The sequence below is a fragment of the Cherax quadricarinatus genome, chromosome 63 (assembly GCF_038502225.1).
Source record: "Cherax quadricarinatus isolate ZL_2023a chromosome 63, ASM3850222v1, whole genome shotgun sequence".
NCBI lineage: Eukaryota > Metazoa > Arthropoda > Malacostraca > Decapoda > Parastacidae > Cherax > Cherax quadricarinatus.
In genome coordinates, this window is record NC_091354.1 from 58,505 (window position 1) to 73,923 (window position 15,419).

Sequence of the window (15,419 nt, forward strand, 5' to 3'; positions counted from 1 at the left end):
ACAAACAGACACACATACAGAACGAGCTCTACTCTGATTAAAAATGGGTAACTGTTTACCTACAGAATTATATACAAAAAATTTTTTTGCTGTTTTAGCGAGGTAAAACAAATACTGAAGACTCAGACTGATGTTAAAACGAGATTAGGATATTTTTGAATTAGAGAATATAAACAGAAAAAAAAAATTATGCATTTCATGGAGCAGAGATAATCTGACAAGAACCAAAAAACACTTGGAGAATGAGAAAAGGTGGTGGGAGTAGGCTGGTTTGATATGAGGAGGAGGAGGAAGATTCACCTTCTCTGAGCATCAAGACACAGCTCTTGAAGGAACACGGAAGGAATAAGCCATTTATTATAGGGGGAGCACTAAACCCGTAGGGATTATACAACGCCTGTGGAGGGATGGGATGGAAGGCACTCAGGCTTAATTCAGGGAACTGGAGCACAGATCCAATTCCTTAGATCAAGAGCCCCTCACCAGCATCAAGGAACCTTCCTTAAGGGGAGAAATAACCCAAGAAACACTTGAATAGAGAAAATTGAAAGACTTTTTCCACGTGCCAACTTTTGGATCCCCGAATTAATATCTGATTTACTTGACTCTATCCACCTTAACAGATTCTGTAAACTCACTCACTCACTCTCTCACTTTCTCTCACTTTCTCTCACCTGCCAGTTACAGCATCAATAGAGAAGATGGGCCGCCCAGACTGCTCGTCGATAACATTCTTGTCGACAGAGTAGGTGATGACAGCGTTAGAGCTCTCACGAGGGTCGTCGTGGTCAGTGGCTACTACCCTCGTCACCTCCGTCCCTGTACAACAAACCAATATACGATAAATAAACAAAAACAAAACAGAGGATCGAACCGGGGTCTTCCGGGAATGACAGTCCCAACACTGTCATCCTGCTATTCCGCCTGTCAATGTGAAGGATTTACAGTAATATATATATATATATATAAGGGGTTACTACTACTGTGGGGTTTCAGGTATAATCTTGATGTTTCTCTCACCTGCCTCGGAGTTCTCCAAGACGCTGGCATCAATGATATCTTGAGGGAAGAATGGGGCGTTGTCGTTGATGTCCTTAACATTGACGTGCACCTGGGCGTGAGCCTCATGCACGCCGTCCGTAGCTGTCACCCATAGACGCCAGCGGGCACGTCCCCAGGGAGCGTCCCTGTCTAAAGGCTGTACGTTGGAGATAAGAAGAGGAAACATGCGCATTACATTAAATATTAGGATTTCGATATTATATATTCAAATGTATTCAGAAAAAAATATATCAATGTGAATATATATATATATATATATATATATATATATATATATATATATATATATATATATATATATATATATATATATATATATGTCGTGCCGAATAGGCAGAACTTGCGATCTTGGCTTAAATAGCAACGTTCATCTTGCCATACAGGACAAGTGAAAATTTGTGTATGCAATAATTTCGCCAAAATCATTCTGAACCTAACGAAAAAAATATATTTCACTTTGTTTGTTTAGTATTAAATTATTGTAAACAAATCTAAAATATATTTAGTTGGGTTAGGCTAAAATAAATTGAGCTTGTTATAATAAGGTTAGGTAAGTTTTCTAAGTTCCTTTTGGTGCAAAATTATAAATTTTTACATCAACATTAATGGAAAAAATATATCTTTAAATGTATAAGAGAAAATTTTAGAGACGACTTAATTTTAAATGAGTTCTTGCTAATTGACCAGTTTTACATATTCGGCTCGACATATATATATATATATATATATATATATATATATATATATATATATATATATATATATATATGCAAACAATCGCAGACGGGCGATCTTAACTATGCAGGACAAGCCACGGAAGGAGGGGGGGGGGTTGAAATCTTTAGCTCAAATACTTTCACACTTCTCAGTGCGTCATCAGGAGCTGTGCAATGTTGCAAGGGAGCAACCAAAGCAGGGAGAGAGATCTCAGAGTAGCGTAGGCGTCACTGGCCACGGTTACCCTTAGACTAAAGTCTATTTATTAAGTGTCTAAGGGTAGTCTAAGGGTAGCCGTAGCCAGTGACACCTACACTACTCTGAGATCTCTCTCCCTGCTTTGGTTGCTCCCTTGCAACATTGCACAGCTCCTGATGATGCACTGAGAAGTGTGAAAGTACTTGAGCTAAAGATTTCCACCCCCGCCGTGGCTAGTCCTGTATATATATATATATATATATATATATATATATATATATATATATATATATATATATATATATATATCGTGCCGAATAGGCAGAACTTGCGATCTTGGCTTAAATAACAACGTTCATCTTGCCATATAGGAGAAGTGAAAATTTGTGTATGCAATAATTTCGCCAAAATCATTCTGAACCTAACGAAAAAAATATATTTCATTGTGTTTGTTTAGTATTAAATTACTGTAAACAAATCTAAAATATATTTAGTTGGGTTAGGCTAAAATAAATTGTTCTTGTTATAATAAGGTTAGGTAAGTTTTCTAGGATACTTTTGGTGAAAAATTAAATTTTTTTACATTAACATTAATGAAAAATATATATCTTTAAACGTACAAGAGAAAATTATAGAAAGGACTTAATTTTAAAGGAGTTCTTGCTAATTAACCAGTTTTACATATTCGGCACGACATTATATATATATATATATATATATATATATATATATATATATATATATATATATATATATATATATATATATATATATATATATATATATATATATATATATATATATATATATATATATACTCACCCTCAGAAGGTAAATATGTCCTGTAGAAGGACTAATAAAGAAGGTAGCATTGGAGGATGGGTCTCGGAGGTCGTCCCTGGAGTACGGGTGGAGGTCGTCGTCGTCCTCCCCAGCCAAGGAGTACACGAGACGACCCTCGTCACTCTCATCCCCATCCTGAGCCACCACCTGTGGGACGACCACACCACCTTAACTCACCTTGTATCACCTGGACGACCACATACCACCTGTAGTCTTCATAATAACAAGCTGGTAAAACTGATCACACAAATAACATAAAAGCTATATAAGAAACAAGGAGCACTGCAGCAGGCCTACTGGCCAATACTAAGCAAGTGATAGCACTGATAACATTGATAAAAGGGTGATAGCAGGGTGATAACTAGGTAATCACACTGATAACAGAGTGATAACATTAATAAGACTAGACTTTTTGACTAATCAGGGATTTCTAGATTAGACTTTTAATTAAAATTCAACTGAATCACGTCCTGAAGAAGTTGCTTCACATGAAGAAGAAGGAGATGAAGAAGAAGATGATGAAGAAGACGAAGATGAAGAAGAAGACGAAGACGAATTAAAACGAAGAAAGGGGTGGGAAGAAGATGGGGGAAAGAAGAAGATGGCTGGAAGTAAATGGAGGAAGATAAGTGGAAATAAGAGGCAATAGATAAGAAGGGGAAGAAGTTAACCAAAGAACAAGACAAGAAAGGGAGAACTGGGAAATAATATACGATAAAGTGGGAATAAACGAATTTTTGAACGAGAAAGAGGGAGAAAGGGAGACGAAAGGAAGAGCAGGAATGAAAGTCAATGTGGAAATTTCTCCAAAAGGGGTGAATAAAGAGGAAAGGAAAACTAGCAAAGTGGAAGAGGAGGGGAAGGGAGAAAGGGAGATTAGAAAAAGTAATTAAGGGAGACGAGATAGATAGAAAATACCCAAGATAATCCAGAACTACTCAAAATGACCTCCGATAACCCCAAAACGACTCAGGATAATCCAAATCTACCCAAATCTACCCAAGATCACCCAAGACGACCCAGAACTGACCTGCAGGATGGCCTTGGGGAGGTGTCTGTCGTCCTCCTCAGTGATCTGTGTCTCAAATACAGGTCGTGAGAAGGTGGGTGACAGATCGTTCACATCCTCCACCTTCACCACCACACGCCCGTACGCCCTCTCCTCTCCAGCCTCCGCCACGCCCACGACCTCGTACTGTAAGGAAGCAGTCATCACAAGTATAATAATAATAATAATAAAATTATTATTATTATTATTATTATTATTATTATTATTTATTTGTATATTAATAACAATATTGTTAAAAACAATGATAATAATAATAATAATAATAATAATAATAATAATAATAATAATAATAATAATAATAATGATAATAATAATAATAATAAATAATATTTAATTCTGTTTAAGTTACTCAGGAGAGTGATCATCATTTTGAATTTTCTGTGTAATGTTGCTGAAACGTGTCTACAAGACGGGTGAAACGTGTCTGCAACACGGGTGGAACGTGTTTACAACACGGGTGGAACGTGTCTACAACACGGATGGAACGTGTCTACAACACGGATGGAACGTGTCTACAACATGGGTGGAACGTGTCTACAACATGGGTGGAACGTGTCTACAACACGGATGGAACGTGTCTACAACATGGGTGGAACGTGTCTACAACATGGGTGGAACGTGTCTACAACACGGGTGGAACGTGTCTACAACACGGGTGGAACGTGTCTACAACACGGGTGGAACGTGTCTACAACACGGGTGGAACGTGTCTACAACACGGGTGGAACGTGTCTACAACGCGGGTGGAACGTGTCTACAACACGGGTGGAACGTGTCTACAAGACAGGTAGAACGTGTCTACAACACGGGTGGAACGTATTTACAACACGGATGGAACGTGTCTACAACACGGGTGGAACGTGTCTACAAGACAGGTAGAACGTGTCTACAACATGGGTGGAACGTATTTACAACACGGGTGGAACGTGTCTACAACACGGGTGGAACGTATTTACAACACTGGTGGAACGTATTTACAACACTGGTGGAACGTATTTACAACACGGATGGAACGTGTCTACAACACGGGTGGAACATATACTGGGTATCTTTATTGTACAGTGGGTATCTTTATGGTACACTGGGTATCTATATTACACAAACCAGTTCCTTGATCACTCCACTACAGAGAACAGTTCTTGAAACTTTATTTAACACAGAGAAATAATCTGAGGCATTTCACCTACTTGATGGTTTAGTGCAACGTTAATATAGTTCTGTAGTTCGTAGATTCAGGGACCTCCACACCTACATTTCTAAACACCAACAAGTCAGCAAGATGAACTTGTACAGCGCCTGTACTTTACACAGAAATTTCAACAATTAGTTTATTAACTGTGAGGGATAGTGAGTCAGTAAGAAGGAAGACAACAGTCAGATGTAAGATCCTGGCATCTCTGTTTGTGACTCAATAAAGCCTACTGTGTGGGAGAAACGTTGTCAATATAAGATTACATTATTCTGTATTTGTGAAATCTGGGCGGGTTTGTAAGTTGAAACAGCAGGGACACAAATTTGCTTGAAAGTATAAAACAAGTTATGGATGAATGCTGGGGCATTCTGACTTATCAGGGAAGGGTTGAGTGAATGTTGGGGCATTCTGACCAGTCAAGTGAATGGGTTGGCGCCATCATGAGCGTTATGACTCCAGACTTTCTCTGTAGCCAACACCTGGTTCAAGTCAAGTCATTAGCTATCCTGGCTTGCCAGCGAACTAGTTTGAGTTAGTTACTGAGCAAAGTCGTTTGTAAGTTGAAACACGAGCAGGTTAAAACAAGAAGAACATAGTATAACGACCGAGAAAAGTCAGTTTTAATGGGACAGAGATAGTGTGTGCCCAGACTCAAGTCCTGGAGGTGGGACGTACAGTACCTGCACTCTGAAGGAGTGGAGATATATTACAGTTTTTTTAATTGTAGTACAGGCACGCCTCTGGCAAGACAGTAATGGAGTAAATGAAAATGAAAGTGTTTCTTCTTTCTCGGGTCACCCTACCTTGGTGGGTATTACGAACACAGGTAATGAATGGCCTGTGACCTGGTCGTAATGGCCTGTGACCTGGTCGTAATGGACTGTGACCTGGTCGTAATGGCCTGTGACCTGGTCGTAATGGCCTGTGATCTGGTCGTAATGGGTTTCGGAGCATAGCAAACTCAGCAGTTAGACTATAACTTGTATTCCCTTCACCAGATATAATTTGCCAGATATATACGAGTATGTACACTTATGTACACTATGTACAGAGATTGAATAGTAAGTGTACCACACGACGGTGACAGAATGGCAAAAGCAAAAGCCAGAGAGAGAGCACCGTACTCAACCAGCAGGTAGGCAAGTCTGGCAGATACTGACCGCCAGTGAAATAACATTGGCTCCGCATTTGGCGGGCTCGTCTGTGATTGGTCAATGAACCAAGGTACTGATTTAACGACGGGTACCTTAATAATCGTCAAACCCTTAGCACCCGGTTCGCTAGTTGGGAGGCAGCCTACATGGGAGTGTAACGTACTCTTTGCATGCCACAGTGGGAAACAGCTGATGTGTTAATACATGTACTCACCTAGTTGTGTTTGCAGGAGTTGAGTCACAGCTCCTGTGTGTGTGTGTGTGTGTGTGTGTGTGTGTGTGTGTGTGTACATGGATGCTATATCTAGAGAAAGAGAGAGAGAGAAAGAGAGAGCGAGAGAGAGAGAGAGAGAGAGAGAGAGAGAGAGAGAGAGAGAGAGAGAGAGAGAGAGAGAGAGAGAGAGAGAGAGAGAGAGAGAGAGAGATTCCTTTATAAACATTCCTTCCCCCTGAGCTGCACAAAACAACTATATAATTAATAAACACTAGGACCGGTCAAACAAACAATGTTTATCAAACATTCAGCCGAGCCTCCCCTTTATTTTTTTAAAATCTCCCGTGTAAACATCAGACATTTAAGTACATCATTTATTAACAATTGCTAGACCCTCTCCCCCGCCCACCTGCCTTAAAAAACATGGTTAAATTACGTCAAGCATATGTAATTGCTTAATTTTTTTATTGTTACCCCTGAAGTTTGTTGAATTTAAAGGGAATTGTTGTTAAGGGGTTTAAAGTCTATCAGTAGAGAGACTTTAATCCCCTTAATGAAGAGGAAAACAAGAATGAAGAATTTAGAATCACTCTGGAGGGCAGGAAGGACCTGGTATCGCAGGAGGTTACTGACCTGACTCTTGACTTCGTAGTCAAGTGGAGAGGTGAGTGTGAGTTGACCAGTGTGGGCGTCTATGTGGAAGAGGCCGCCTACGCCCCCGCCCAGTAAGCTGTACACCACGCCCATCACTGACACACAAATGTAATGTATTACTATCAAATGACACAACTAAGTACAATTTAAAATAAATGAACCATAATATACACTGCTATGATTATATATATATATATATATATATATATATATATATATATATATATATATATATATATATATATATATATATATATATATATATATATATATATATAGGAAGGAAGGAAGGAAGGAAGGAGGGGCAGGAGTCATTGCCAGAAGTGTTAAAATGAGAGTAGAGGAGGTAAATAAAGATTCGATGACTTGGGGCTTGAGCATCCAACAGGCTTATACGAGCGTGTTAAATCAATGCCAGCTGGTTATTATGACTTTCTGTTGGAGTGTAAGTAAGGTAACATTTACGAAGGGATTCATGGGGAAACCAGTTAGCCGGACTTGAGTCCTGGAGGCCGAAGTGCCTGCACTCTGAAGGAGGGATGGGAATGTTGCAGTGTGGAGGAGAGGTGTTAGGGTTCCTGGGGAGGGTTGTGAAGGAAAAAGAAGAGAAAGAAAAGGGGGAGAAAGAGAAATACTCACTGGTTGTGTTAGAGGCTGCGTGGAGGGTAAGCAGGTGTAGAGGAGTTACGGTATTCTCTTCAACACAGACCTCAGCTCGTGGCGGTGTGAAGGTCAGTGTGCCTCGACCCACCAGCTGTGTCACTGTAAAACACAGACACATAACAGCTGTGTCACTGTCAGACTTGCACCTAATATAAGGTAAAAAAAAAATATGAAGACTGAATGAAGAATGGAGAGCTAGAGGAGACATGATTACGACATACAAAATACTTGGGGATACGGACGAGTGACTCGAGACACACGGGGATACACACTCAGATACACGGAGGTACACATTCAGATACACGGGGATACACATTCAGATACACGGAGATACACACTCAGATACACGGAGATACACATTCAGATACACGGAGATACACATTCAGATACACGGGGATGCACACTCAAGACACACGGAGATACACACTCAGATACACGGAGATACACATTCAGATACACGGAGATACACACTCAGATACACGGAGATACACATTCAGATACACGGAGATACACACTCAGATACACGGAGATACACACTCAAGACACACGGAGATACACACTCAGATACACGGAGATACACACTCAAGACACACGGAGATACACACTCAAGACACACGGAGATACACACTCAAGACACACGGAGATACACACTCAGATACACGGAGATACACACTCAGATACACGGAGATACACATTCAGATACACGGGGATGCACACTCAAGACACACGGAGATACACACTCAGATACACGGAGATACACACTCAAGACACACGGAGATACACACTCAGATACACGGAGATACACACTCAAGACACACGGAGATACACACTCAAGACACACGGAGATACACACTCAAGACACACGGAGATACACACTCAGATACACGGAGATACACACTCAAGACACACGGAGATACACACTCAAGACACACGGAGATACACACTCAAGACACACGGAGATACACACTCAAGACACACGGAGATACACACTCAAGACACACGGAGATACACACTCAGATACACGGAGATACACACTCAAGACACACGGAGATACACACTCAAGACACACGGAGATACACACTCAAGACACACGGAGATACACACTCAAGACACACGGAGATACACACTCAAGACACACAGAGATACACACTCAAGACACACGGAGATACACACTCAAGACACACGGAGATACACACTCAAGACACACGGAGATACACACTCAAGACACACGGAGATACACACTCAAGACACACGGAGATACACACTCAGATACACGGAGATACACACTCAGATACACGGAGATACACACTCAAGACACACGGAGATACACACTCAAGACACACGGAGATACACACTCAAGACACACGGAGATACACACTCAAGACACACGGAGATACACACTCAAGACACACGGAGATACACACTCAAGACACACGGAGATACACACTCAAGACACACGGAGATACACACTCAGATACACGGAGATACACACTCAAGACACACGGAGATACACACTCAAGACACACGGAGATACACACTCAAGACACACGGAGATACACACTCAAGACACACGGAGATACACACTCAGATACACGGAGATACACACTCAGATACACGGAGATACACACTCAGATACACGGAGATACACACTCAGATACACGGAGATACACACTCAGATACACGGAGATACACACTCAGATACACGGAGATACACACTCAAGACACACGGAGATACACACTCAGATACACGGAGATACACACTCAGATACACGGAGATACACACTCTAGACACACGGAGATACACACTCAGATACACGGAGATACACACTCAGATACACGGAGATACACACTCAGATACACGGAGATACACACTCAGATACACGGAGATACACACTCAGATACACGGAGATACACACTCAGATACACGGAGATACACACTCAGATACACGGGGATGCACACTCAGATACACGGAGATACACACTCAGATACACGGAGATACACACTCAGATACACGGAGATACACACTCAAGACACACGGAGATACACACTCAGATACACGGAGATACACACTCAGATACACGGAGATACACACTCAGATACACGGAGATACACACTCAAGACACACGGAGATACACACTCAGATACACGGAGATACACACTCAGATACACGGAGATACACACTCAGATACACGGAGATACACACTCAGATACACGGAGATACACACTCAGATACACGGAGATACACACTCAGATACACGGAGATACACACTCAGATACACGGGGATGCACACTCAAGACACACGGAGATACACACTCAAGACACACGGAGATACACACTCAAGACACACGGAGATACACACTCAAGACACACGGAGATACACACTCAAGACACACGGAGATACACACTCAGATACACGGAGATACACACTCAAGACACACGGAGATACACACTCAAGACACACGGAGATACACACTCAAGACACACGGAGATACACACTCAGACACACGGAGATACACACTCAAGACACACGGAGATACACACTCAAGACACACGGAGATACACACTCAAGACACACGGAGATACACACTCAAGACACACGGAGATACACACTCAAGACACACGGAGATACACACTCAGATACACGGAGATACACACTCAAGACACACGGAGATACACACTCAGATACACGGAGATACACACTCAAGACACACGGAGATACACACTCAAGACACACGGAGATACACACTCAGATACACGGAGATACACACTCAAGACACACGGAGATACACACTCAAGACACACGGAGATACACACTCAAGACACACGGAGATACACACTCAAGACACACGGAGATACACACTCAAGACACACGGAGATACACACTCAGACACACGGAGATACACACTCAGACACACGGAGATACACACTCAAGACACACGGAGATACACACTCAAGACACACGGAGATACACACTCAAGACACACGGAGATACACACTCAAGACACACGGAGATACACACTCAAGACACACGGAGATACACACTCAAGACACACGGAGATACACACTCAAGACACACGGAGATACACACTCAAGACACACGGAGATACACACTCAAGACACACGGAGATACACACTCAAGACACACGGAGATACACACTCAAGACACACGGAGATACACACTCAAGACACACGGAGATACACACTCAAGACACACGGAGATACACACTCAAGACACACGGAGATACACACTCAAGACACACGGAGATACACACTCAAGACACACGGAGATACACACTCAAGACACACGGAGATACACACTCAAGACACACGGAGATACACACTCAAGACACACGGAGATACACACTCAAGACACACGGAGATACACACTCAAGACACACGGAGATACACACTCAGATACACGGAGATACACACTCAAGACACACGGAGATACACACTCAAGACACACGGAGATACACACTCAGATACACGGAGATACACACTCAAGACACACGGAGATACACACTCAGATACACGGAGATACACACTCAGACACACGGGGATACACACTCAGACACACGGAGATACACACTCAGATACACGGAGATACACACTCAAGACACACGGAGATACACACTCAGATACACGGAGATACACACTCAAGACACACGGAGATACACACTCAGATACACGGAGATACACACTCAGACACACGGAGATACACACTCAGATATACGGAGATACACACTCAGATACACGGAGATACACACTCAGACACACGGGGATACACACTCAGACACACGGAGATACACACTCAGATACACGGAGATACACACTCAAGACACACGGGGATACACACTCAGATACACGGAGATACACACTCAAGACACACGGAGATACACACTCAGATACACGGAGATACACACTCAAGACACACGGAGATACACACTCAGATACACGGAGATACACACTCAAGACACACGGGGATACACACTCAGATACACGGAGATACACACTCAGACACACGGAGATACACACTCAGATACACGGAGATACACACTCAAGACACACGGGGATACACACTCAGATACACGGAGATACACACTCAAGACACACGGAGATACACACTCAGATATACGGAGATACACACTCAGATACACGGAGATACACACTCAGACACACGGGGATACACACTCAGACACACGGAGATACACACTCAGATACACGGAGATACACACTCAAGACACACGGAGATACACACTCAAGACACACGGAGATACACACTCAGATACACGGAGATACACACTCAGACACACGGGGATACACACTCAGATACACGGAGATACACACTCAAGACACACGGAGATACACACTCAGATACACGGAGATACACACTCAAGACACACGGAGATACACACTCAGATACACGGAGATACACACTCAGACACACGGGGATACACACTCAGACACACGGAGATACACACTCAGATACACGGAGATACACACTCAAGACACACGGAGATACACACTCAGATACACGGAGATACACACTCAAGACACACGGAGATACACACTCAGATACACGGAGATACACACTCATAAACACGTGGATACAAACTAAGACACACGGAGATACACACTCAGATACACGGAGATACACACTCAAGACACACGGAGATACACACTCAGATACACGGAGATACACACTCAAGACACACGGAGATACACACTCAGATACACGGAGATACACACTCAAGACACACGGAGATACACACTCAGATACACGGAGATACACACTCAAGACACACGGAGATACACACTCAAGACACACGGAGATACACACTCAGATACACGGAGATACACACTCAAGACACACGGAGATACACACTCAGATACACGGAGATACACACTCAAGACACACGGAGATACACACTCAAGACACACGGAGATACACACTCAGACACACGGAGATACACACTCAAGACACACGGAGATACACACTCAAGACACACGGAGATACACACTCAGACACACGGAGATACACACTCAAGACACACGGAGATACACACTCAAGACACACGGAGATACACACTCAGACACACGGAGATACACACTCAAGACACACGGAGATACACACTCAAGACACACGGAGATACACACTCAAGACACACGGAGATACACACTCAAGACACACGGAGATACACACTCAAGACACACGGAGATACACGCTCAAGACACACGGAGATACACACTCTAGACACACGGAGATACACACTCAAGACACACGGAGATACACACTCAAGACACACGGAGATACACACTCAGACACACGGAGATACACACTCAGACACACGGAGATACACACTCAAGACACACGGAGATACACACTCAAGACACACGGAGATACACACTCAAGACACACGGAGATACACACTCAAGACACACGGAGATACACACTCAAGACACACGGAGATACACACTCAAGACACACGGAGATACACACTCAGACACACGGAGATACACACTCAGACACACGGAGATACACACTCAAGACACACGGAGATACACACTCAAGACACACGGAGATACACACTCAGACACACGGAGATACACACTCAGACACACGGAGATACACACTCAAGACACACGGAGATACACACTCAAGACACACGGAGATACACACTCAGACACACGGAGATACACACTCAGACACACGGAGATACACACTCAAGACACACGGAGATACACACTCAAGACACACGGAGATACACACTCAGACACACGGAGATACACACTCAAGACACACGGAGATACACACTCAAGACACACGGAGATACACACTCAAGACACACGGAGATACACACTCAAGACACACGGAGATACACACTCAGACACACGGAGATACACACTCAAGACACACGGAGATACACACTCAAGACACACGGAGATACACACTCAGACACACGGAGATACACACTCAAGACACACGGAGATACACACTCAAGACACACGGAGATACACACTCAAGACACACGGAGATACACACTCAGACACACGGAGATACACACTCAAGACACACGGAGATACACACTCAAGACACACGGAGATACACACTCAGACACACGGAGATACACACTCAAGACACACGGAGATACACACTCAAGACACACGGAGATACACACTCAAGACACACGGAGATACACACTCAAGACACACGGAGATACACACTCAAGACACACGGAGATACACACTCAAGACACACGGAGATACACACTCTAGACACACGGAGATACACACTCAGACACACGGAGATACACACTCAAGACACACGGAGATACACACTCAAGACACACGGAGATACACACTCAGACACACGGAGATACACACTCAGACTTACCATTAGTGATCTGTTCTCCCAGTGGGATAAGCAGAGGCATCAGAACATTGACAGCCATACTGAAGACCAGCCCACGCCCGCACGCCCGCGTACACGCCCACGTCTGTGCACACGCCTGCTCACGCCCACCCTCTACAACCATGCGTCAGCTGCAACGAGAGAAACTGATGTGAAACACATCATTGAAAGTGTAAATTAATAATACAAGGTAAAATAGCTTGTAAAAACTGTATTTCGAAAATAGTCAAAATTCTCGAAATTTTGAAAATATCACCAAATTAGATGATATTCGTCTTATGAACTTTGAAAAGTCGATGGTTGCGAAAATTATTTTGAGGAAAAATATAATACATACCACTATAATAATAATAATAATAATAATAATAATAATAATAATAATAATAATAATAATAATAATAATAATAATAAAGAGAGCAGTATAAGTCTATAGTAACATTAGCATAAAATCACTCAAAATGCAAAATACATCTTCTCTAGAACATATAATAATTTTTTTTTAGATTTGTCAGTGTACGTATAGATACAATGAGAGGTTTGTTACAGTGTATAGACACGACCTTCCATCATGACTGAGGTACTGATCACCTTCCATCATGACTGAGGTACTGACCACCTTCCATCATGACTGAGGTACTGACCACCTTCCATCATGACTGAGGTACTGACCACCTTCCATCATGACTGAGGGACTGACCACCTTCCATCAAGACTGAGGTACTGACCACCTTCCATCAAGACTGAGGTACTGACCACCTTCCATCAAGACTGAGGTACTGACCACCTTCCATCAAGACTGAGGTACTGACCACCTTCCATCATGACTGAGGTACTGACCACCTTCCATCATGACTGAGGTACTGATCACCTTCCATCATGACTGAGGTACTGACCACCTTCCATCATGACTGAGGTACTGACCACCTTCCATCATGACTGAGGTACTGATCACCTTCCATCATGACTGAGGTACTGACCACCTTCCATCATGACTGAGGTACTGATCACCTTCCATCATGACTGAGGTACTGACCACCTTCCATCAAGACTGAGGTACTGACCACCTTCCATCATGACTGAGGTACTGACCACCTTCCATCATGACTGAGGTACTGACCACCTTCCATCATGACTGAGGTACTGATCACCTTCCATCAAGACTGAGGTACTGATCACCTTCCATCATGACTGAGGTACTGACCACCTTCCATCAAGACTGAGGTACTGATCACCTTCCAT

The 15,419-nt window shown here is 42.9% G+C and overlaps 1 protein-coding gene across 1 annotated transcript in view; it reads right to left on the reverse strand.

The window, feature by feature from the left end:
- Nucleotides 1-14,303, reverse strand: part of LOC128698219 (putative neural-cadherin 2) — a 64,082-nt gene extending 49,779 nt beyond the window's left edge. The window contains exons 1-7 of the mRNA XM_053790373.2: nucleotides 14,163-14,303; nucleotides 7,743-7,865; nucleotides 7,083-7,198; nucleotides 3,851-4,015; nucleotides 2,800-2,967; nucleotides 1,021-1,198; nucleotides 675-819 (exon numbers count right to left, since the gene is read on the reverse strand). Of these exons, the coding sequence (XP_053646348.2) occupies nucleotides 675-819; nucleotides 1,021-1,198; nucleotides 2,800-2,967; nucleotides 3,851-4,015; nucleotides 7,083-7,198; nucleotides 7,743-7,865; nucleotides 14,163-14,220 (953 nt within the window). The 5' untranslated portion in view covers nucleotides 14,221-14,303. The remainder of the gene's footprint in view (nucleotides 1-674; nucleotides 820-1,020; nucleotides 1,199-2,799; nucleotides 2,968-3,850; nucleotides 4,016-7,082; nucleotides 7,199-7,742; nucleotides 7,866-14,162) is intronic.
- Nucleotides 14,304-15,419: the final 1,116 nt, after the last annotated feature.